Genomic DNA, 24586 nt, shown 5'->3' on the forward strand with positions numbered 1-24586 from the left:
ATATACCTTATACATTATATATTATATAGAATAATTACAGAATGTATATTATATATTATTATATATACTATATATCATACATTGTATTTTATATATCATATATATATTATTTATTATATACTATATAGTATAGTATATAGATTTTTAATATAATTATACAATAATATATAATATACATCCTATAATTATTCTATATCTATAACATATGAGATATATATCCCCCTGTTTGCTTTGTCTCAGGCTGAATGCTTTCAAAATTGCCGATCTTTTCCTTGGAGCCGCCACTTCAGCAGGCAGGGCTGAGTGGCAGAGCTGGGGCAAGCACCGTGCTGGCACCCTCGGCGGCCCCACGAGCCTTTTGCCACTGGTGAACGGCAAAGCCATAGCTCGGAGGGGATGCACTGAGCCTGCGGAAAACGCTGAGCATAGGAAAGCCCTACGGGTCAGGATGGAGAAGCACGGCCAGGTATCTCAGCAGCACTTGACGGTGCAACCACGGCTGGTTGGAATGATGGGAAGCAGTGAAACCATGACCTGAATTTGCAGAAAATCAATTTCCTGCAGCAATCAGGATGGGAGAACTGATGGGACCAGGTCACCCAGCGTCATTGAGGATGCTGTGCCCAGTCTCCCAACCATTCCCCCCACACTGGGACCCCCCCAGGCTCCCCCTGCCTTACACTGAGAGCTTCGACTGGAGCAAACCCCTCCAAAACCCAGTCAGAGCCAGGTTTAACTTATCATCTGCGAGAGGGAGCTAGGCTTCTGCCTTCCCAGCCTCAGGAAAAGACAAAATAAATACGACACAGTTGATTTTTCATGTTCAAACACGTTCCCATCTCTAAGGCTTTTTTTTTTTTTTTCTTTTCCAGGCAACTGCTTTTGCCCCACATTGGAAATTGCTTGTTAGGATGGTGGGAAAGCAGAAAGCAGCCTTTGAGCCCCTTGTCCAGGTGATGCAAAGCTCCAGCCTTCATTACCAAGATTAAAGGGGTTGGGATTTCCTAAGCAATTAAAAACCCTGCCTAATTAAGGCAGGGTTATTAGGCAGGACTTCCAAGGGTTGCCGCCAAAGGCAGGAGAAGGGGATGGGTCTGCATCCTGGCTGAAAGCAAAGGAGCCTGCACGTAATTTCTTTAGTAAGGCAGAATAAATGGAGATATACTGTGGCTCTGGAAAGATGGAAGGCATGTGCTCTGTTAAGAAAAAGAGGAGGAAAAAAAAGCATGAACAATCTCCCGCAAATTGCTAAGTCAACTGTCCTACTTCATCAGTGGCAAATTATCCAAACAGTGAAATACCCGGTGAGGGACAAAATATTCAGGCAGATATTTCTGCATTAAAAAAAAAAATAATAATTGAAAAAATTAAACCCAAAATGCATTTCCCCATCGCCCCCTCGGCTGCCAGGCTCCTCTCTCCCGCTGCGAGGGAAAGGGGGCCATTGGAGACCTCATTTGCATCTTGTTTTGATTAACTTTATTTTTCACTCTTCCCCCTTTCTCTTTTCCTTTAAAAAAACAAAATCCTTACATTAATTATCCTTTTAAGTCTACTCTTTGATGAGCAGCAAAACCCCCCCCAGCATCACCTTAGCAATGAAAATGCAGCTTTCCCCAGCTGCATGCACGACTGAAAAAGTAGGGAAGAGCCAACAAAGATGCCCAAACCTTAAAAACACTCAGGTCTGCAGTGACCGGGATCACTGCAAGTCCTAATCAAAGCTACAAGTGTTTATGGCTCTATATATACATATATATGCACACATGGAGACATAAATACATATCTCTGTATATGTATATACACACACGTGCGTATATATACATCTATATATGCATATATTTGTGTATCTATGCACATATATACACATATGCATGTATATAAATATATATATTTGTGTGTGTATGCTGTATTGTTTTATGGAGAAAATTAGGATGGACTGGAAAAATCTGGCATGATTCCCTGCATCCACCAAATTCAAGCGACAGCACCCCAGCGTTTGAGAGCTGTTTTTCAAATCATACCCTGCTCGCAATTAAGCACCTGCCTAAAAGGACTGATTTTTAATTTACAATATTTTTATTGCGTCCAGAAGAACCCCAGAAATTCTCCCATTTAAAGGCAGTTTTGGGGCTCACCCCTCCCTCCCCACACCCCCAGATTTTTGGGAAAACAGTCTTTTTCCTCTCCCTCCCCAGGAGAAAACAGCGGGGGAGCCCCCCGCACCCCGACCCTACACAAAGTCCCCTCGGAAAGGGCGGGAGGTGCCCCCCTGCGCCTGCCAGCGGCCCCGCAGGGTGCACAGGCGCTTGCCCTCCAGGCTCTCCAGCTCGGGGAAGCCCAGCTGGTTCAGGACCTCGTAGACCCCAGCCACCGCCGCCACCTGAAAACAGAGGGAGAAGAGAGATTTAACTCCCCCGGCATCCTCCCGGGTGCAGAAGCGCGGGGAAGGGCCCCAGCATCGCCCCGCATCCCGCAGCCCCCCAGCTTTCCTCCAGCCACAGTTTATACATTTCACAAGCCGCTTCCTCGCTGCTGGGGTCAGCCATCGCAGGGTTTGTTGGCTTTGGCAACCCTTCTGCCAAAAAGCTACAATGGCGCCTTGTTTTTGCTAAAAATGCAGGGATTATGCAGAGGGAAGGGGCACTTCTGGGGTCAAAGGCTCCTTCTATCTGCAGGTTGGGTGTATTCGCCCCCCCGCCCCCAGCAAGCGGGGGGACAGGGGGCAGGCGTAAAGCCATGCATTAAGGATGCAGCATTAAGGACGCAGCGTTAAAGATGCAGCATTTAAACCCATGCATCCAGCCAACAGCAAGCATCGCGCATCTCCACTAAAAGACGGTCCGTGCCGCTGGGCAATGCAAACACCGGCATAACCGGGATGCCACGCCGGGGCGGGCACCGGCCACCCCCGCCTCCTCGCCGCGGCCCCTTCCAGCGAGATGGGGCGGGGGGACGGTGAGCGGCGCCGGCAGCCACCGCTTTCATCTCCCGCCCGGGGGATCAAACACGCCAATACGAATTAGCGGCGCTGGCGGAGGCAAGCGAAGGGACAAGGTTTTTCCCACAAAGGCAGGAGCTGCCCGCTTAGCAAACACAGGGAGAGAAAACCTGATCTCTGCATAATAAAAATAAATAAATAAATAAAAGCAGAAATACAGAGAATTTAGGGTCTCTCACCCACCCTCCATTTTTTCAGCTGGCTCCCAATTCTCTCGGATGCGCAGCACCCGCATCCCCATCATCCTGAGCCCTCCATCCCCTGTACCGCCCACCCCGGGCAGGCAAGGCAAAGCAGGGCTGCTTTTAATTATTCTTTCCTTTCACTCCCTGAACCCATTTGGCCAGGATATTGTATTTTTAATACACTGCAAAGAGACCAGAAGTGGGTCTGGGTGCAAGGAGAGCCAGCCAGGTGGAGGGGCCCGGGGCGGGGGGGAGATTGGCTGTGGGCCTCCCAACCCCGGATGCTGCAATCACAACCGGCAGGTTGAAATAAAACCCTGGGAAACTCAAAAGAGGAGAAAAGGGCAGGTTTGGGATGGGAGGAGCACCCCATCCATGCAGTGGGATGCCACCCATCTCCAGTGGCCTGCCTAGCTTTCCACGAGAACCACCAGCCCAGTGAGATGGGAGCTCACCTGCAGCAAAGGGACTGCATACAATGTCTGCAACCACCATTCGAAAATCATATATAAAATGAAAAACAGTGGTCTGCTTCCCAGCCCCCTGTACATACAAGGTGGAGCGAGGTCTTGCTGGTGGCTTAGGCAGAAGAAGCCTCACCTCGCACATCCAGAGGCTGAAGGGCCGCTGCCAGGAGTCCTTCTTCTCCAGGTGCAGGTAGGCATTGAAGAGGATCAGGTAGATGTAGCGTTCCAGGTACTGCAGGCTCCTCAGCTGCAGCATCCGTGTCTCCTTCTCATCCTTGCCCGACTTCCCCTAGAAGCAAGAAACTGGCTGAGGAGAGAGCATCCAAGAGGCAGCTCCTGCACCCAGTCCTCATCCACGGTCCTGCTCTCCATCCCACATGAGAAGTTTGGTGGTGAAGAACCCACAAGGACCTGTTGTGCTAGAGAAAAGCCATATATACTGCTGCACATCAGCTCTCCGACCCCGCTACCCTCCTAGGAGCCCAGCCCAGCCTGCAGACCCCCACCTGGCCTCCAGCCGAGGAGGGAGGACCCCTTCAGGGACCAAAATAAGCGCACCCTTCCAGGCCACTCCCACTGTGGCTTGGCAGCCCAGGCTCTCATTACCTTGTGGTTTCCAGCGTATAAAAACTTCCCCTTCACCATAAAGACCTCAAAAATAGATGAAGTATTGTTAAATGCGTGGGGTGTGTGCCCAGGAGCCAGGAACAGACGCCCAGGTGCAAACTGTACCCAAACACATGAGCGCCTGAACTGCAAAGCATTTCCCCAGGGAAAAACAAGGCCCTTTCCAGCGTCCCCCAGTTGGATTCAGCCTCCACCGCTGGAGAAGAGGTCATGGCAGCCACACAGCAACCCGCTCCAAGGCTGGTGGCCATTGCATCTCCAATTGCTACATTATTTTACCAATGTATATATATTATTTTATTATTATTATAGCTGTTATTTTAAAGAACAGATGAGCCCTGAAGTGATGCCCCTTCCAGGTAACCAGCAGGAATTAATAAATAAGGAATAAACAGCCAGCCAGTGTAAGAGCCCTAATCCCATAGTAAATCCCACTGCGATCCCCACTGCTGGGGATGAGCTCAGCACAGACACAGCCTCACATTTACATTTTTTACATTTTGAAGCAACAAATTAGCAGAATTTCAAAAGGATTCATGTAAACGCAGGCTCTGGTAAGGAGCCAGGCATTTATACGTGGCCAAAAAAAGGCCATATGAAGATGGCTAGGCTGAGCGAGTTTGCAGGTCCAGCTTCCAGCCCGGGTGGAAAATGGCATTTACAGAATCCCGAGCAACACGGAGGAAGGAAAACAGTTGCAAAGCAGACACCGAGCATCTCTACCTGCTTATTCGCCTTTTGCGTCCTGTGTCTCCTCCAGGTGTCAGCACCAACCCGCCCTCAGGGACAAGCCTGCTCTGCTTTCTCTCCATCCTTCCCCAGCTGCTCATTGCCAGGGCATGCAAACATTTCCACCCATGCACTTGGAAAAATCGGGCTTTGCTCAACCCATTTGCACCCCTATTCACAGCAGCACCAGGCAAGCGGCTCTGCCCTTGGAAAAGGCATCTCCTCCACCCATACCAGTGTTTGCAGAGAGCAGATCCCATTACCCTATTATTTATCATGTTATTATATCCTCCTATTTATTTTTATTCTATTATCCTATTATTTAGCATTTTATTACCCTATTATTTCTCTTTAGTCCTATTATTTTATTATATTCCCTGTTTTTTCCTCCCACTTAGGGGTGGGAAGGGATAGGAACAAACCCGAGGAAGTACCAGAGCACCTTTTCCTTCCCCCTCTTCACCCAAACGCCATGTTTCTCTAAAAACTAACCACAGCTTAATTAAAAGTCCATTAGGGCAATGCCTAGACTATAGAATTCCCATCATTCTCTTCTTCAAGCTGCCCATCAAGGGGGAAAAAACAAAGATAAATAAAAATTAAAGCATTTGCATGCGCATCCCCCCAGCCCCGCCAAATCCAACAGGATAGATGGAGCAGCCGAGAGGGAAATGCAAAACACAGGCGGTGACAAAAGGCTCTTCCCAGGGCAGAGGGTGGAGGGGGAGCGGATGACTCCCTCCTTATCTCGCTTTCCCACCGGGCTGCCAGAGCGAGTGGGATATGGCCAGTCCGGAAACAGGATACAGCCCAGGAACACCCACGTGCTGGTTCCTGACCACCAAGCACCGGGATGAGGGGCAAGGAGGTCGCGGGAATTGTCTCCAGGAAAAAAACCCCACACCAGGAGCAGCCGGGCGATGCTGCTCCACCAGAGTCTTCCTCTTGGGCCCCCCAAGGCTGAGCCTACAGACACAGCGAGCAGGAGCCAGCAGCAAGGTGGGCAATCATTCAGGGTCACCGGAGAGCATAATTAAATCCATAAGCAGGCAGTCGCTCGTTTAGCACGGGAGGTTTTTTCTCTGTAGCAGCAAAGCATGCAATAAAGTAGGTGAGACTTCCCACTGGCCACCTGGCCACCTCCCCATCATGCGTAAAGAGGGGGAGGGGGATAAAATAAAATTACTTGTGCCCAGTAATTTCACAGCAGCTGTTGCTGCAAATATTCAGTCCCCAGTGACTCATCCCACGCAGCTCAGGTTTTCCCCTCCCAGCCCCAAAAAAACCACAGAGGTCGCCACAAAACAAGAGGCAAAGCCCCAGGAAGCTGCAGATGTTACTGGGTGATTAAACGCTTCGGGTTTTCCTCCCCTGGTCAATGGTTCACAGCCGTTCATTGAAAACAAGGGTCGATGGCAGCTACGGGCAAGAGCATCGCTGGCAGGGACATGGCTCGAACCATCCCGGGCAGGGACGATGCCGAACCCTGAGCTCAGCCCTTCTGAGGCCCCACAAAATAGTTGCACAGCTTAAAAAAACCCACCCAATTCTAATAAAAATCATCCTTTCTCCCCTTCACCAGCTGCACAGAAGCTCCCACCTAAAAGCAAGCTGCGGCCCACGGGCTCGGCAGGTCACAGGATGCCTCCTGCGCGGGTGAGGATGGGTCCCCTCCCGAGGATGGGTCCCCTCCTAAACTCGGAGGAGCCGGAGCGGGGCTGGGAGCGGAGCGGGATGGACCGGCCCTGCCCTCTGCCGGCTGCGCGCCGCTGGACGGCCGGGATGCGGGATGGTGGGATGTGGGATGGTGGGGGATGCGGGATGGCACCGGCCAGGCGGGATGCTGGCCGGGATGCTGGGTGGGATGCGGGACGGCACCAGACAGGTGGGATGCAGGACAGGATGTGGGACAGCATGGGATGCAAGACAGCACTGACCAAAGACCAAAAGAGCCCTGGCACCTCTCTGGTGACATGCCAGAAAGCTTCGGCCCAAGAAACCATCCAGCTTCAACAGGGCTGGTCCCAGAGCCTGGCGGCACCCCCCAGAATCAGGTGCAACGGGGTCCAATGCAACGGGTGCAATGGGCTGATGCATCGGCCCCGCGCCAGTCGGGAAGAGGACACGGAGGCACTGCTCACCTGCCGGTAGGTGCAGATGATGATTTCTCGGAGGTGGTAATGCATGGGCGTCATGGTCTCGCTGACGGTGTCCAGGGCCATGTCCACTTCCTTCTTCATCCGGTGACCGTCAGGCAGGAGCTGGACCACCTTCATCACCACCTGGAGCATGGGTAGAAGGGGCAGAGGCTTCACTGGGTGCCTGCTCGCCTTGACCCAACTGCTCCATCCCTGCCTGGGAGAGGACCCGGCCCCTCCAAACAAGCAGCTGTGGCTAAAGTAGCAAGGAGTGGGTTCAGCGAGGGATCCCAAAACAGAGTCAGGCTCAAGGACTCACCTCGAACTCCCCTTTGGTGTACTTGGCGTCAGGCACACTCACGATTTCCTCCTCGCTCATCTCGGGGATGCCCTGGGGCAGTCAGAGAGGGCCAGGACGTTAGGGGCTGCGTGTCCCTGTTCCCACTGCCCAACAGCTAGGCAGAAATGCAGGCCCCAAACACAACCCACCAGAACCCAAGGCATCCTCCACGTCCCCTCTGCATAGGCAGAGAAGCTCAAATTTTGCGCCCATCTGCTCTGCAAGGGGGTCCATATCTCTCCTGCCCTTAACCCTTCGTCCTGGGGTGGGAGCTCTTGGGAATTGGGTAAAGGCTCACCAGGGATGCACCCACACTTCTCCTGGAGCTTGCTGGGGGCTAGGTACACCAAGAGGCCAACGAACGGGCATCCACACCCCACAGCCCACCCTGGCCCTTCCCACGCTCCTTTCAATCCTCCCATTGTGCCACGGCTGCTGTGGACTGTGCTGAGCTTCCCGGCAGCCCCTGCTCCAGCCTGACCCCCAGAGCTGCAGACCCTGGTACCCACGTTGAAGTGCCAGAGGGTGAGGACAGCGATGACCATGGCCGTGGTGGTCCTGCCTCGGCCGCTGGCGCAGTTGAACACGAAGGCTGCCTGCGAGTCCTCGGCCAGGGCACTCTTCATTGCGTCCAGCAGCCGGTCAAAATCCTGCCAGTAGCAAAGCCATGGGGTTTTATGGGTGCAGCCCGCCTCCCTCCCCTACCATGGGATCCCCCTTGTCCAGTAGCCTCCAGGCTAAAATCCCCAGCTCATCCGTCGCTGCACACGCTGGATCCAGCCCAGCAGCCTCCCCTTCATCCCCAGCTGGCTGAAGACACCCAGCATCTCCACACAGCATCTCCCATGGGACTCTCCCTGCCCCAGCAAGCACCCTGCACTGGGCCTGGGCACACCACCATAATCCTGGGGCTGGGTGGCACCAAGCATCCAAGTGACATCCACCCCACAGCAGCAGGGATAGCTTGGGAAGGAGGTGACAGCACCGTCCCATTCCCAGGGTACCTGCTCCTTAGGAGCGCAGAAGTCGGGGATGGGGATGCGGTGGTAGGTCAGCCCCTGGCAGGAGTTCTTCTGCTGGCTGAATATCTCCTGTGTGGTGAGGCAGCTCTTGAACATCTTCATCTGCTTCTCTGACTCCAGGTACACCTCCAGCCACTTCTGGCACTTCAGCAGGTCACCCTTTAGGGTAGCCTCTAGTTTCTGCAGAGGACAGAGAAACCCTCACCATAAGACCCGCTCCTCTTAGTTTTTTCAGGATTTTTATTGTTTTCTTTAGATGCAGGCTAACACCCCTCTCAAACGCCCTGCAGCCAATGCAAAACCCAACACCAGGTCCTGGCCACCACTTCTGCCCAGGAACATGGTCCCCAACGACGCTTGATGTGAGCCTCAGGAGCATCATCTCCCACCACTCTGGGCAGCTCCTCCACGCAGCCATGCTGCTGCTGGCAGCCAAGCTCCTCCACTGCTTATCTTCTCCAGAGACCCAGCTGGGAACATCTGCTCTCCTTTGCCCGCGTGTCTTTTACCCTTGCTTTCAAGCTGTGCTATAAATTCTTCGGGGGAGGATCTCTGCTTTGCTCTGCTTTTGCAAACTCTTACACAGTGACAGCGAAGTCAGGAGGACTCCTCTATTTTTGCAGTACAACAAAGAGTGGGTGGACCGGCTGCTTTGATATCAGCCGGGCTGTCCCCAGCCTCCAGCAGACACACAGGGCACGAGCCAAGCGTGGCACCTGATACGACCGCTGCTCCCCACTGCCAAATATAAAAAAAACCCAAAACAAGCAGCTCCAGGGGGTGAGGGACTATAAAAGCCTGTGGACCGCCCACGAGGGCTCCTGGGAGGGGGAGACCAGCCCTCCCTGGATGGTCAGGAACGCCCGCCGCCCCCAGCACCTCCCCAGTGGGCAGGAGCTCACCTCCAGCTGCTGGGGCGAGGTGGTGGGCACAGGGATCAGCTCCTCCAGGTACCCGGGCTCCCGCAGCGTATAGATCTGCTCATTCCCCTCCAGGACGGCTTCTTCCCGGAGGTTGATCCAAACGATGCGGGCGTGCTTCCTCTTGGCGTCCATCAGGTAGCGCAGGACACTTCCCAGGGTCTAGGGGAAGAGGTGGCCAAGGGTGACAGGAGGGCTGGGAGACCACTGCAGGCGACCCTGCCTGCCGCGGGGTGCATGTTGCTCACCTTGGAGCTGGGCTGTGCCGTCCCGTAGACGGGCATCTTGGGCACCCGTCGGAAGTTGGCCACGCTCATCTCCTTGGCAGTGCTCAGCACGTCCAGGCAGAAGCGAGTGTCTGCCACCTGCAGCGGAGCAAAGCCTGGGCGAGGGGTGTCCCTCCGGCATTGCAGCTACCCCCTCCCACCCACAGGTTTGCAGGGGGGTTCCTAACACACCACAACACCCATGGTGCCCACTCAGGAGAAGTCCCCAAACCTTTCCAACACCAGCCAGCCAGGGCTCAAAGCCACACAGCTGCATTTCAAAGGTGGGAGATGCTCTTCTTGCAGCAAGACTGTGCCAAAGCAGCAGTAAGCCACCAACAGCTCTGGCCTCCCTCACCCCACCACAGCCAAGAAGCACCAGGAACGGTGACGCTGCAGCTAGACTAGCAGCTTGGGCTCATGTTAACGGGGCACTGCAGCATCTCAGTACCCAGGGTCTGCGGGGCCATACACATCTGTGTGCACAGGGAGTCTCTGGCCACATGCCCACCCTTGCCGAGGATGCAGGCAGGACATGGACCCACGACCCCAACACGGAGCTAGAGATGTCAACATGGACCTGGACATCCCAAGACTCAGCACCTGCCCTACAGCAGGGAAACGCCTCACCTCTCCCACCCCACCGAACCTCTTTGAGGGCAAGCATCCCAGCAAGGTGCCATTCCCAGGGAACAATGAGGAGCCACCAGCCCCTTCCCTACATCCAGGACGGGTACTCACCAGCACTCGCATCCCCTTGGTGATGATATCCCCAGTGACAGTCAGCTCTGACGAGTTCATCTCCGCCTGCAGCCGGTAGAGCTCGGGGTGCCGGCACATCCACCTGCTGAAGCTGAGGGCAAAGCCCAGGGGGTACTGCCGGCGGGGGGCCGGGGAGGACGCGCCATCAGCCTGGGCTCACACCCCCTGCCCGGACACAACCCATGACCCCACCGAAGAAACCTATATTTGCTTGGGAAACTCAAAGGCGGAGACCCCTTCCCTCCCACTACACAGGGAAACAACAACAAAAAAAAAATAAGAGCAAAAGAGGGGTTTTTGGGTTGGTGGGGTTGTTTCTATTACCTGCTCATGAAGGTAGTAGTTGAAAGCAATCAAGTAGAAATAGCGTTCGAGGCTCTGCAAAGTCCTCTGGAGGAAATACTCTTTGGTGCTGCTCCCCTGAAAGCAGAGGCAGGTGGGATTCGTGATGCCCAGCGCCCACCGGTCCTGCCACCCCGAGCAGAGCGGGAGGCTGGGCAAAACGCACTAAACCAGCTTGTTTGTGGCTGGCTTACAAGAGAGAGAAACAAGCAGCAATCAAGCCTGAGGCATACTTTTTTTTTTTTTTACGCAGCAGATTTTGGGGGAAAAGGGGCAGAAATGGTGTTTAAGCTGCCCATTTTTTTTCATATTCATGCTAACTTCACTAAACTCTTTGGAAAGAAACCACTTCCAAATGAGAAGTGGGGGAGAAAAACCTACAAAACCTGATCTGGAATAGTTTTCTGATGCTTTTTTTTTTCTTTTTAATTTAAATGAAACATTTCAAGTTTTCTGTATTAAATGATGTTTAAAGACATAAGTTTGCATTTTGGCTCAAAGAAAACCTTCCCCTTAGCCCAAGGACACACCGGGAGTAGTTCCAACTGGACCCAGGAGGCGTTGCTGTCCCGGGGGAATACACTGTCCAGATGCTAACGGGAGACTCAAACCCAAGGCGAGGAGGCTGGTTAATGCCAGGTCCTGTCCCTGCCCCAGCCACCTCTGTGGCCTTCGGCCGGGATGCTCAGGCAGCAGAGAGGTCCCCATGCCAGCAATGCCATGGGTAGGGATGTGGGCAGCCTGCCAGAGACATCGCCCCCCAGCCCCGTGCTCCGGGTAACACAAGGCACTGCCAGGGACCTCTTGGGGACCTCCCATCTGCCTTCAGAGCCCAGCACGACTGGCTCCAGGGTCAGCATCTCACGAAGGGTGGCAGACCCCAGAATGAAGGGTAATGCGAAACAAACTCCAGTAAGAGCAAGACAAGCTTATTAACTAGAGACTAAGCCACACGCCCTGTAATATCTTCCATTTCCAAGTGTCTCCTCTTTCCCTTCATGCCCAGAAGCGCCCCAATGCCTATGTAGCTGGCTTCAGGCAAGCTCTCCACCTCCTCATCTTCATCATCACCTCCCCAAACCATGCAAGTGCCCCAGCACAGCCATCTCCTCCTGGGGAGGCAAGCTCAAACCTTTGGAATTTTCCACAATTCAGAAACAGCCCCATGCTGCCTCAGGGCAGGGGTTTGTACACCCGAGCATCCCATCCAACAAATTCACGTGCAATGCCAACCCAGCACGGGGTCTGCAAACATCCCTGGAGAGCCCGTTGGAACCCCCTCCCCAGGGCGCGATGGAAAATCCTGTAAGATAGGGCTGTATGTGTGCAGTGGTGGGCTTGGCAAGTGGGGTTTGTGCACCCTGACATTATGTGGTTGACTCATGAATATTTGCTTGCTCTCCACAAGAGAAATCCAGCCTGCTGTCATTTATCAGAGGCAGGGCAGCAGGCTTTGCTCTAGACACTCAAAACAAAGCCTGCGAGGATGGAGCCATGCCGGGTTTGCCAGAGGCACTGCCATCAGAGCAACGCTTCTCCCCAAGCTCTTGGGTTCCTGCTATAAAAACTAGCCCTGCGCTCTCACCCAAGGTAAATCTCTGAATATTCCCCTTAAATAGGGTTTTGATGAAAAGGGGGACAATCCGCTCGCGTTTCAGCCAGCTACCATGAGGTCCAGCTGCAGCTCAGCATCCGATGCCGGGATGCACCTACCCCTGCATCACCATCACTTGAGGACTTAAATCTCCACTTCTACCCCCAACACAGGGCAGAAACCCACAGTCCAGCCTGAGATCATTCCTCCAGGCCCGGAAAAGCCCTTCCTCTCCCCAAAAGCAAGCAGGGCTCCACCGGTTTACCCAGCAAAGCTCCCCAGTACCACCTGCAGCCCCTCAGCCCTACCAAGCCCAGGCTGTTTTTTTGATGGCTGAGCATCAGCCCCTCTTCCCTCCTCATCCTCATCCTCCCCCCCCAGCATATTTTCCTGGCCCCTCGCCATTGTTTAAACCTGCTCTCGCTCCATGCAGACTTCAAATAAACAGTCCTCACTGCCAATTTACGGCAGTCCCCCCGCCGTTTGTTTCCCCAGCGTCGAGGATGACACAGAGCAGCCTTCCTCAGGGGGGAAGAGCCAGGGAAAGGCTTTGAGGCAGTGGGAAAATCCCCAGCCCCTTGACCAAGCTTCCCCTGCTATACAAGAGAAAGTATCTGCCATTACACAAGTGGCACCAAATATACCCAAATCCACCAAATGTACCCTAAAGAGGGGGTAGAAATTGGGGTTTACCACTAAACACCAAAAAAGTGCCAGTAAATGCTTGCTTTCCCCCAGGCTTGATCATTTTCATGGTGCTTTTCTGCTCCAGCGTATTTGCTTTGCCTGCCCAGCGCCTGTTTTTCAGATTGCCCTTTACAACTGGCCCCGGCACTTCCACTCCACATTCAGCATGTAAATGGGAAAATTAATCTCCAAAGAGGCTGGGATCAGGGCAGCACTTCCATCTGGGCATCCTCCCTCTCTCTCTCCCTTCCTCCATCACCTGGTGAGGAGCTCCCCGGTCAGACAGGGGAAACTATAGCTTTCCAGCGTGGAAAACCACCTTGATGGCTTTTCAAAGGAAAGGGGGGAAAAAAAAATCTACAGATAGAAAAGCTTGACCTTGAGTGGCTATGTTTGCAGGAAAACCTCTAGGCAACACCCCCTCCCAGCTCCCGAGGACTTTTACCAGCCAGGCCTGTATGGCTTTTCCAGTTTTAGAGCTGACGAAACCAGGGCATGGGATGTTATTTGCCTCCAAGGTCATCTACCAGATGCAGTGGCAAAACCCAAAACAGCCAGCTTTCCCCCAAATCCCAGCCTGCTCCATGTTATGGCTCTTCAACAATTGGGGGAAAAAAAAAAAAAAAAGAGAAGATCCACAACCTTCCACGTTTCATGTCCCTGGGAAACTTCCAGCTCACAGGAAGCTTCAGATTTCCAGGATTTACATTCTTCTCCCCACACAAAAACAGCTCTATAAATTACTCCGCGGAGAGCAGGCGGCTTGCATCCAAGAGATCCTCTAATTAACATACCTGGATCTGATAGTCCTCCCCGATCCCTTCTAGCTTCTTCTTGTACTCGTAGATGGCTTCCTTCATGTCATGCATCTCTGAGCAGGAGGCGATGGCACTGTCCACCTTGTGAAGAGCAAGCAGAAAGCTGCTCAGCGAGCCCTCAGACTCACTCCCTCCCACTCACCCTGTCAGGGGTTTCACCAGCCCCCCTTACCTCCTCGACTATCTGCTGGCCTTTGGGGACCATCTCGATGAAGGTCTGGATGACCCGAAGCCTGTCCCTGGGAGATGTTTTAGATGGCAGGGGGAAGCTGGGGTGGGAGAAGAGTGAGATCAAACTGGCCCCAGGGCCACAGGCATCCCCCCCACCCCAGCTCCAGGGCTGCCCCGCTTACTCGGGCTTCTGGGTGGCTCCTCGGTGGTGGTGGAGGACGAGCGTGCCCATGGCCATAGCCAGGTTGGTCCTGCCCACGCCAGTCTGGCAGCCGAAGAGCAGCGCTGGGGGGGGTCTGCTGGGGTCCCGCAGCAGCAGGCTGGGGCTCTCCTAGGAGGGAGGGACAGAGGGATGGGGACCACAGGGGCATCCAGGAGAGCTGGCTCTGCCATTGCAATGGCCAGGGTGGAGGTGATGGGGTGGGCGGCATCTCCCCTTTGCGCAGGGGACAGCATGGATGGACCAGGACAGCACAACAGGCAGTTCATCCACTATGTCCCATGCTCTCCCCAGCTGCCGTTGGATGTTGGCCTGTCCAGCTCCCCAGAGACATTCCCACCACCAGTCCCCAAGCCGCTGAGATGAAAACTCCCAGGCTAAAAAAAGAGAAGTCCTGCCATCAAAAGCCTTTGCACCAAGTCCAGGTCACTTCTCCCAAATCTGTTTAGGGAAGAGCCACCTGCGCAGGGATGCTGGTAGGTGGTGAGGGATGGTCACCTCCAGCCAGGGGTAGGGACAAGCAGCTGGACAACGTGGACTTCTCCAGCAGGGTCTACAGCGATGGGAATGGGATGCAACCATGGGCACAGGCATCCTCGAACAGGAGCAAATCCCAACCCAACGTGGCCCCGCAGACCGCGTGCTTTTGCTTGGCTCACCCTGAGGAAGCGGATGAAAGCGTCGAACTGCTCCTCCAAAGGGGCTCCTTCAGCGGGCAGGGGCAGCCGGTGGTACCTGCCGGGCACGGGGTCGGCCCTCATTAGGAGGGCAGGGCAATGGGGGAGCTTCGTCCCGAGCGCAGTGGAAGACATGTGGCTTAAGAGTGTATCAAGAGCCTAGCTTGCAAAAGCAAAACCACCAACCACACATGAGGTGGAGGAGGAGGAGGAAGGGCAGCACCTGTAGGAGGGCAGAAGGAAGACGGGTCTGCGGTAGACCTCCTCCGTCACCTGGATATCCTCCTCACACTGCACCCGCACAGTGTGGGGCTCATCCCGCAAGCGCTCGATGTCATTGTAGACGTAGTAGACGCTCTCGCTCAGCTGCGCAAAGTCGTGGATCTAGCAGAGATGGGGACCACCATCAAAACCCGAGGGATGCCCGCTACCTCTGACAATCCCTCTGCTCATCTTCAAGCCGGGGGGACGCATGCACCCCGTTATTGCTGGGGTGACAACCCCCTTCCCATCCCACCTCACCTCCTTACGGATGGCCAGCTCCAGGCTCTCTGCCTGCAGCCTTTGCTGCAAGCACTGGAGGTTCTCATGAAGGTTCTCCTTGCCCCGGGGGGTGTAGGACACAAAGTCCCCCTCCAACCGCAGGAAGACCACGGGCTCCTCGCGGACACAGAAGAAGACGTACTCCTGCAAAGAGGGGGAGAGGTTGCCTGAAAGCTCTCCTGCCTTTTTCTATCCCATTTTCCACCCTCACACTAACCTTGTGGCCCTCTCTCTGCAGCTTCTGCAGCACGAGCTTGAAGCCACTGAGGCTGGGTTGCCCCATGCCGAACACGGCGTAACCTCCTTTGGCTTGTCGGAAATTGGGAGCGCCACAGCTGCCGGTAGTGTTCAAGACATCTAATTTGCCATATATATCCCTGACCATGAAATATTTCCCCTGCAAAACAAGATAGATGGAGAGAAGATGGGGAATAAGTGGATTTGAGCAAGCAGGCTTGAATGCAGCTGGGAAGAAAAGTGGCATTTTATTGGTGATCTTCAAAATTAGCCCCAAAAAACCATGAGGTCCCCAAAGCCCAGGCTGAAATGGGTTTGGCATGGGGTGGCAGTGATGCTCACCTGCACAAGGTAGTGTTCCAGCATGGCCTCAGAAATACGTCCCACCGCGTAGTTGGCCTTCAGCAGGTCATCGTGGATCTGAAACTCCTCCCTGCAGTTGTACCTGCAAAAGCCATGTGTGGACAGTTCAAGGCAAAAAAGAAACGGCGCAGGTAAAGATTTAAAAACCCACAATATTTAGGGGAGAAGGTGCAGAAAAATAGAGGTCTGGAGTTGCAAGAGGCTGCCAATGACTCACGTGATGACCACGGGCGCCACTTTGTTGGTGATGATGGACTTGGCCTTGCTGTTGTGGAGCCCCAGGGTGTGGAAGGAGTGGATGCTGAGGGAGTGCTGGTCCTCCATGCTGCCGTCGCCCGTCGCCCTGCTCTCCAGGGGGGATGCCGAGACTGCCTGCTGTGCCGCGCTGGCGGTCGTACCCATAATCCGCAGGCGGCTGTGCCGGGACAGGGAGGAAAACAAGGAGAGAGGGAGAGGGAGGAGGAATTTTTTTTTTCCATCCACTCCCGTTTTAGGAAAGGAAAATCCTGAGCAGGCGCAGGGGACCCCTCCGCCAACAGCCGGCAAGGAGAGGCCCACTGGGGAAGAAACGCTAACCCATCCCTTTCTATCCCGCTCCTGCAAAGGGCTTTCTTCCTCCCTGTCTGCCGAGCGGCTCCCTCCACCCAGGAGCATCCGTACCCGGAGCAGCTGAAAGTGGAGCTGAGGAGTGGGGAAAAAAAGAAAAGGCAACACACTGGATCTGACCCTCAAAATCTGCTGAGTCAGCAGGTGGCACTGCAGAGGGACACAGCGGCACAGCCCTGAGCCTCAACCTCCGCATTCCCAGCACCCATAAACCACTCCCGGGTCCCTCCCCAGGCAGAAAACACTTGAGCAGCAACTAAATATTGCTAAATATTTAGTAATTTAGGATTTAGGAGCTGCCCAGCATGCCTGGAGCAGAGAGCTCCCTGGTCCAGGCTGTGCATGCATGTGCGTGCACACACGCATGCCGATGCACATGCAAGCAGAGGAGTTGCTGGGAGGGTTGTGAAGTGCCCACACATGATTTCATGGCCTTGGAAGTTGCGGGAGGCAGCAAGAAGGAAAGGTGCCCCCTGTGCAGCAATAAATAATCCTGCAGTGCTGAAAAACCCTCTTGATGGTACCAGAGGCATCAGGAGCCTCGAGGCAGCGGGATGAGGGATTTCCTCCAGCTATTAATGAGCAAATCTGAAAGCTGACTTTAAAGCAGCCGTTTCCCAGAACTGGAGGAGCACCCTCTCCCCCAGGGTAGGTGAGGGACCCCGAAGCAGACCCTCCCCATCCCCAGGGAGCTCATCCCTAAACACGGATGAGAGCAGAAGGGCCAGCCTGGGGAGGGGCTGGCGGCAGCCAGGAGCATCCTGCCACACTCGACCGGTCCAGGACAATGCGCCGACTGTCTGCGCCAGCCAGGGCCAGATCCTGGTAACCAAATGGAGAGATGGCAAGGGGGTAGCCTGGGGAAAAAAAAAAAAAACAACAACAAAAAACCACAAACCACAACTGTCCACCTCTATCCAGGCAGTCCCTGATAAAATCTCCCTTGTACTGATGCTGCACAGGGAATAAGCCCGGCAGCAGCCAAATGGGGATGGTACCCGCTCGGTGGCGATGCACAGTGCTGGGAATGCCGGAGTGGCTTTAACCCAGTCCTACAAATGCTTTTGCAGCTGCTTCTGCTGCCTTGCAGTCAGTACAGGATCAGTCCCTTACTGCAGTCCCAGGGAACGCGATGCCCCCAGCAGCTGCAAATGCTTCAAGGAGGGGAAAAGCCTCCGGAAAATGTGCTATTTCGAGATGGCCGTGCCCCAGCACAGATTTTCCCCTCCTCCCCATCTTCATTCTCTTTCCCCACTCCGCAGAAAACTTGTTGCTCTACTGTGAATTTTCTGCCTCATTAGACAGCCTGGTTTCTTTTACATGGGAGAGAAGGGAAAAAAAAAACCCCAGCTGTTTCAGGCCGGTGCCATCTCTCCAAGTCCCCTCATGCTTTTCTTTCACGTAAACACTGCTGGGGCAAAAACAAAGCAAAAAATATATATATAGTAAGGTTTCAAGTGTTTCAGGGCAGGCATTCATGACTTTGGAAAGCTCAGCCAGCAAGCAGGAGGGAGGTGTTCAGCCAGGATGCCTTTTTTTCTTATTTTCCTCAGAATCGGTGCATCTTTTCAAAAGCAGCTGGCGCAGCCCGATGAGCTGTACCGATCCCTCTGGGTTTGCTCCAGTGTCCCTATGCCAGGGGACAGAGACTTACCCCCCAACCTGCACACAGACACAGGCAGCTTCTGTATTTCCTTCGTCCTTCTCCCCCCCACCGCAGGCATCCACCTTCACCGTAAATCCCCCAGGGATACATTTTTTGCCCGACAAACCACATCAGCAAAAAACAGACATAAAAGATGCCGGGCAGATTTGGAAATGGTCTTTCAAACCACAAAACGAATGGAGAGAGGAAGTCACATTTCAGTTTCTTTCCCCCTCCCTGGCTGGGCAGGCAAAAGCAAGCATCTTCTAGAAAGTACCAAAATTACTCACAATGGGTGCTCAGGGCAACCACGGGAACTGCTCTAAAAGGCCATGGGAAGAGGGAAGCACTGGTGTTATCCGTACAGGAGCAGATATTCACTGGTATCGCTGTATCCGGTGGGAGCAAGAGGGCTTACATCCTCCCAGCGCCCACACTGCAAGCTGGGACACAAAATGGGATGGGTGGAGAAGCAAAACCCTGTCCCAGGAAACCAGATCAAACGATCTGGCCTGAAAACCCTCCAAATATCACTAGTGGCTGCAACGAGAAGAGATGCAGCGGAGCCACCATCACAGGCCAGCCAAGGAGGGGGACCCAAGGAGTCCAGGGACCAGCCTGGGAGGGACCAGCCCTCCAAAGGGCTCTGGATTAGCCCAAATATCAGGGGGTTTTCCCCAATAGTTGAACACAGTTAGCAAACACTAAGCAGGTGCAAAGGCAGGCAACCTACCCTTAAGAAAAAAAAAAAGTAGTTTTATTATTTTACCTGTATTTAAAAGAACCCCACTGTATTCGACTTCTCAGCCCTCAAAAAAACCAGCCGAGCTGGTGGGGCTTTGCTCTGCTTTCATGCCACTACGAGAAGTTAGAATGCTTGGAAGCGATCCGCATGGATTTCAGGATGGCATTAACCATCAGCCAGGGAGAGCCAGTTGCACAATGCCGTATTTAGGGGTTTCCCCTGCATGATGCTGTATTTAGGGGTTTCCTTTCTAGGAGAGAGAGGATGCAAAGACAAAACCCCCTGTGCAGCATCCTTCCCTCCTGCCTGCATCTCCTCCCCAGGGCGAGGGGCGCAGGGACAAACCCCAGAAATACTCACCCAGCCAGCTCATCCCCTCATCGGCACTTGCAGTCCTGATCTCAGGGGCCTAAAAGCCAAGCCCGAGATAAATCATGGCGGTGGCTCATTAACAAAGAGTCCATTTTCTCCCCAGCCGCAAAAAGGACCAACACCCTACAAGAGGGCATCCCGCCTGAACAAACCGGCACTGTTCTTCTCCAGGTGTTTTGCCTAAATTCAAAGCTCCAGCAACCGCACGTTAATAATTCCTGCTGCCTAACGAGCAAGCAGAGCCTGTGGGTGTGCAATGTATAGATGCTTCTCTTTCCCTGCAGACCCCCTCCCAGCACAGCCAGCCCCACCAAGCCCAGGGTGGATGAGGAACACCGGAGGAGCTGCAGACGGTGCCAGGATGCTGCCTCAGCATTCCAAGAGACAGCACAGGCTCTGCGGCCTCTCCCACATCAGTCACTATGATGTACAGCACTAAGCCCCCCACTTTGCAGAGCCGCTCCTCTCCCCCACTGCCCAGCACAGGGGTTATTCCCGCGGCCGGGGACCTGGCAAGGACTCAAAGCCAGAGCAAACAATGGACTAAATATAGCCGGGGACAGCCGGGCTGCAGCTGCAGGATGCATCTGCCCCGGCCGCCGCGATGAGGAGGAAGCATGCACTTGTCCGGCCACCTCATTGTCAGCAGGAAATAAACCAAATAAATCGCCCTCCGTGCATCCCCAGGTTATTTTATATTTCGAAAAAATGAATGCAAAGCCCTTTGGGAAGCAGCAGCAATTGCAGCATCCTCCTAACACATCCATCCCTCCTCTGGGCGCGGGGCAGTCCCAGCACCTTTTCGGCACGGAGCCAGCGTTGATGCATCCACGAGGGACCAGGGGGCACCCAGCACCTCTGACCCAAGCTGGGAGGCAGGAAACACCGCGGCGGCCGGCAGGAAGCCCCAGCGCTGCTGAAGGGGCATCACCAAACCCCAGAGGAAGCGCTGGAGCCAAGCCCCCCGCCCCAGCATGCTCTTTAACCCTCTTTTTCAAAAAACAGTGAAAATAAAACAACACACAAACAGCAAAAGCCCTTTTTTCAGCAGAGCCCATGTGTGTCGGGAGATATCGCGGAGCAGAGGCTGCGTGGGAACTCGGCTCCTGTTGCTCCACGTGATGCCAGAAGGAAGCAGCTTGGCTTATTAAAAAAACATAATAAAACAAAAAGGAAAGGTGAGAAATAACATATTAAGCTGTGGTTTATTTGAAACGCATTGTTCACCCACCAAGCTGCAAAGGTGATATAAGGCAAGGAAGCAGCACGACCCAAAATGCCTTAAACCAACTCAAAAGCACTTTGCAATGTGGAGGAAAAGGCTCTGGAAAGCCAGCTTTGCAGCAGACAGCTCCGATTTTACAAGCCTCGATTGTTTCATTATTTTTAAACAACCACCCTCCATTCTCACGGGCTCCAGGTTCCTCAGAGTGCCAGCACCGACAGCCAAAAAATATAACTAAATCAGCAGCATTTCCTAGAAAGTACAGAGGTATTTCTTAATCGGGCCGAGACCAGCGCTGCCAACCACCCGCATGCCCTGCGCTCCACCGCCGGCATCTGCCAGGAAGGAGGTGAAGGCATCCCACGGACCCCGTTCCACTGAAGCATTAGTGGGATGCCTTCCCCCACATCCAAGCAGGAGCGCCAGGATAACGAGGACCCAGTGTTTCTCACCCCCTCCCCGACATGCTGCTGCCTTTTGGCAGAAAACCGAGCGCCACATCCCTGTCCTCCACGTGACCAACCTGCCTTTAGCTACTTGATTTAAAAGCCCTTACCCTGAGGTCAGGGAAAGCTGTTTGAGACAGGGAGCGGGGGAAGAAAAAGAAGGCATCCAGGCACGTCACACCAGAAACGTGGGTGCAATTCTGCACCCTACCACAGAGGCCGCCACTGATGGGGAGGATGCTGGTACCCCGTGGAAGGTACCGGGAGTGGTACCCAGGCTGCAGCCCCCGCTCCCAAACCTGGTTTACAGTGAATTATTAATCAGCAGTGTCCAAACTTCCTTGCTGAGCAAAGCCTCGGTGATGAATGGGAGGAATTGAGATGTAAACACGTCTCGGCAGCAGGACACAGCTTTTTTGGCTGAGCTGCCTCCGCTTTGCACAGAGCCCACCTGTAACAAGTAACAGCAGCCCAGGTGCAGGATGCCCTTTGGATCAGCAGTTACCACACGCACCCTGTCCCCTCCAAAAAAACCCTTTAATGCCCTTTCTAAAGACCCTCGGCGGGTCCCCTCGCACATCATGCCGGTCCCCAGGGTGCTGCTTCGCAGGACCAAGAGGCGAGAGGCAGCTCACAGACAGGCAGGGGATGCTCAAGGCTGCCTGCTACTGAAGTGAGGGGTTTTATCAATGAGCATCAGCGGAAAGAGGAACAAAGCCCTAATTTGCAAGCGCCAGTGCTGCCGGTTGTTGTGCCAGAGGTTTCAAGGTCTTCGAGCATGCTTACTGAAGAGTTTCTTTTCAATAGTCCGAAGGAAAAAAAAAAGCCATAGAGGATGGAGACAAAGGCCGGGGGCATCTCCAAAGAGACTATGGTCCTGCAGAGGAGCTTTCCTCTGACACCAAATACTCCTCAGGAAGCGCCACGGACCCACACCCAGACCAGCTCCGCCAAATTTTTTCACCCCGTGCTATTTCCACCTCCTCCCCGCAGGAGGTTTTGCGGTGTGATCCCGCGCCAGCTGACAGCGGAAGGGTCCCCAAGGGTGGGGACCCCAGGATGGCACCCACGGTACAGCACCCCGCTCCCCAGCCTGGGAGGCTCAGCGCCACGAGGAGTCCGGCCAGGGCGTTTCGGGAAAGCGAGGGCTATGATTTTGTGCTATTCATAGCTAACCACCGGCTCCCCTCCCGACTGGGGAAGGCTGGCGGAGCAACGGGACGGCTCCATTTACACGGGGGCCGCTTTTCAGAGCCAGGCTGCTGCAGACCACACCTTTCGCAAGACAAGCGGCACCTTATGCGCGCCCGCACCCGCCTTTGCACGCTCCGTGGGTTTGCATGCGGTAGCACACGGAGCTCGGTCTCCCGGGCTCTCTTCTCTGTCACCCCGCTCTCTTAAATAAAGCGAAATCAAGCAAATCCCAGGGGGTATTTGCGCACAACTGAGACCTGACGGTTATTTTTAGGCTCCGTGTCATTCGTGCAAAGATAAAATCACTTCCTGCCTTCCAGGAAGGAAATGTCCCCCCACTGCTGCCTGCCCGCCTGCCTGCTCTCTTCCCAGGCAATGCCTGCCCGCTCCCAGCACAGCCACCCAAAACCTGCTGCCCCCCAACCAGGGGGGTTTAACAATCAGGGCAGCAGCTTGGGATGTCACGAGTGCCACGGTCCTGAGCGCTGCAAAGAGGAGAGGTGGTGTTCATCCTCCCGGAGCCAAAGTGAGTGATGCACTGGGGAAAGGGTAGAGGAAAGGGTCCGGAAAAGTCCGGCAGCCATAACAAATGCAGCCTGGACGCAGTTTCTGGAAGTTTTCAGCCCCCACAGCTACAGATGCTGAGCAGGAGCCCAGCGAGAGCAGGCAGCCTGTCTTCCTAAGAGATCCTCTGCATCTCCACTCCGCCCAGGTGACCCGGCACTGAGGGTGACCCCGTCCTATGAGGGGGCAGGAGCCCACCGGGCTCTGCGACGTACCCTGAATTAATGTGCCAGTGGAAAACCTATCGCTGAGCCGTCCTGGGTTTCCTGCTCCTCCTGTGCTCCCCAAACAGGGGGCTGCGGAGCCAAAGCCCAGACCGGGGTGCTCCCCGAGCAGGAAAGGGACTGCGGTTACATCCACTCCTCTTCCATCTTCACCCTCCGCAGGTCCTCGTTTCAGAGTCTGCTCCCCGGACTGCTTTTGGGAGGCAGACAAGAGACGCAAACCCCAAAACTCACTTTGGGGCACTCCAGCCACAGCGGGCATGGCCGGCACTGGCAGATGGCCGCACCAGGCTCTCCTCCTGGGTCAGCCTCCTGTGGGGCTGGCTTCCAGGCAGCAAGAGGGAGAGAAAAGCCCCTTTTAAATAGCAAACGGGACTGCAAAGGCACAGGAGCTGGGAGGAGACCGCGGGGTGGATGTTGGGCCTCACAACCAGTTACCCATCTGTTTTCTAGAGGTTTGAAGCACAGCGTTGGCTGTGGATGAGCCTTCCTCGCCGGGGTTTGGGCACCCCACGCCCACGCTGCGGGGTTTGCCTTCCTGGGGCAAAACAAAGCTTCCTCCCATCGCCCCCCCATCCCCTTCCCCACACGCCCGGCTGGGAAATGAACACCCCACACACACACTCCGGGGAGGGGATGCGCAGGGGACCCGGCCGCGGGGAGGGGGATCCCGGGAGGGACGGGGGAGGATGCCCGGTCCCGGAGCGGGGCGATGCTCCGTCCCGAGGGGTGTCCGGTCCCGGAGGGGGTGCGGGGCGCGGTACCTGGCAGCGGCTCCGGGCTCAGCTCCCGCGCCGGGCGGGCGGCGCCGCCGGGAGCCCCATGGGGCGGCGGGAGCGGGTGGCGGGAGCGGAGCCCCGCGGCCGCCCCGACCGCCGGAGCCTCGGCGCGGGCAGGAGGAGGAGGAGGCGGCGGAGGCGGAGCAGCGCTGCCGCTCGGCCCCGAGCCGCGCCCGCCGAGCACCGCCCCCCGCCCCGGGACACCCCCACGGCCCGCCCCACCGCCTCGCAGCCCCGCGGGGACCGCCGGCCGCAGCACCGGCACCCTCAGGGACCCCCTGGCACGCAGCGTCCATCCCCCCGGACACCCCTTGGCATGCAGCACCCCCTCACCCACAGCACCCATCCCTTCAGCGACCCCCTGGCACGCAGTGTCCATCCCCCCAGAGACCCCCTGACACGCAGCACCCCCTCACTCACAGCACCCATCCCCTGGCACGCAGCATCCATCCCCCCGGACACCCCCTAGCACACAGCACCCCCTCACTCACAGCACCCATCCCTTGGCACGCAGCATCCATCCCCCCGGACACCCCCTAGCACACAGCACCCCCTCACCCACAGCACCCATCCCCTCAGCGACCCCCTGGCACGCAGCGTCCATCCCCCCGGAGACCCCCTGTCATGCAGCACCCCCTCACCCACAGCACCTCGGGACCCCCTGGCACACAGCATCC

At 55.2% G+C, this 24586-nt stretch overlaps 1 protein-coding gene across 1 annotated transcript; it reads right to left on the reverse strand.

Annotated features, from left to right (window-relative positions):
• Positions 1-1440: 1440 nt before the first annotated feature.
• Positions 1441-24002, reverse strand: PALD1 (phosphatase domain containing paladin 1). The gene is made up of 20 exons (XM_075423169.1): positions 23895-24002; positions 16327-16524; positions 16089-16191; positions 15727-15906; positions 15489-15653; positions 15190-15350; positions 14949-15024; positions 14252-14400; positions 14071-14167; positions 13875-13979; positions 10782-10877; positions 10437-10571; positions 9678-9794; positions 9412-9591; positions 8492-8689; positions 7997-8137; positions 7467-7538; positions 7151-7291; positions 3787-3942; positions 1441-2383 (listed from the first exon to the last, which is right to left on the reverse strand). Exons 2-20 carry the CDS (start codon positions 16509-16511, stop codon positions 2234-2236), a joined length of 2607 nt encoding a protein of 868 aa, XP_075279284.1. The 5' UTR covers positions 16512-16524; positions 23895-24002; the 3' UTR covers positions 1441-2233.
• Positions 24003-24586: the final 584 nt, after the last annotated feature.

Source organism: Opisthocomus hoazin, chromosome 6, assembly GCF_030867145.1.
Source record: "Opisthocomus hoazin isolate bOpiHoa1 chromosome 6, bOpiHoa1.hap1, whole genome shotgun sequence".
In the NCBI taxonomy this organism is placed as follows: Eukaryota; Metazoa; Chordata; class Aves; order Opisthocomiformes; family Opisthocomidae; genus Opisthocomus; species Opisthocomus hoazin.

Bases quoted from the DNA above. Each gene is read 5' to 3' on its own strand.
- PALD1 (XM_075423169.1), bottom strand. From the start codon at position 16,511: ATGGGTACGACCGCCAGCGCGGCACAGCAGGCAGTCTCGGCATCCCCC. The intron at 15,654-15,726 runs GTTAGTGTGAGG...CCCTCTTTGCAG, and splicing joins TGCAGAGAGAGGGCCACAAG to GAGTACGTCTTCTTCTGTGT. The intron at 7,292-7,466 runs GTGAGTCCTTGA...CCCATGCTCCAG, and splicing joins ACACCAAAGGGGAGTTCGAG to GTGGTGATGAAGGTGGTCCA.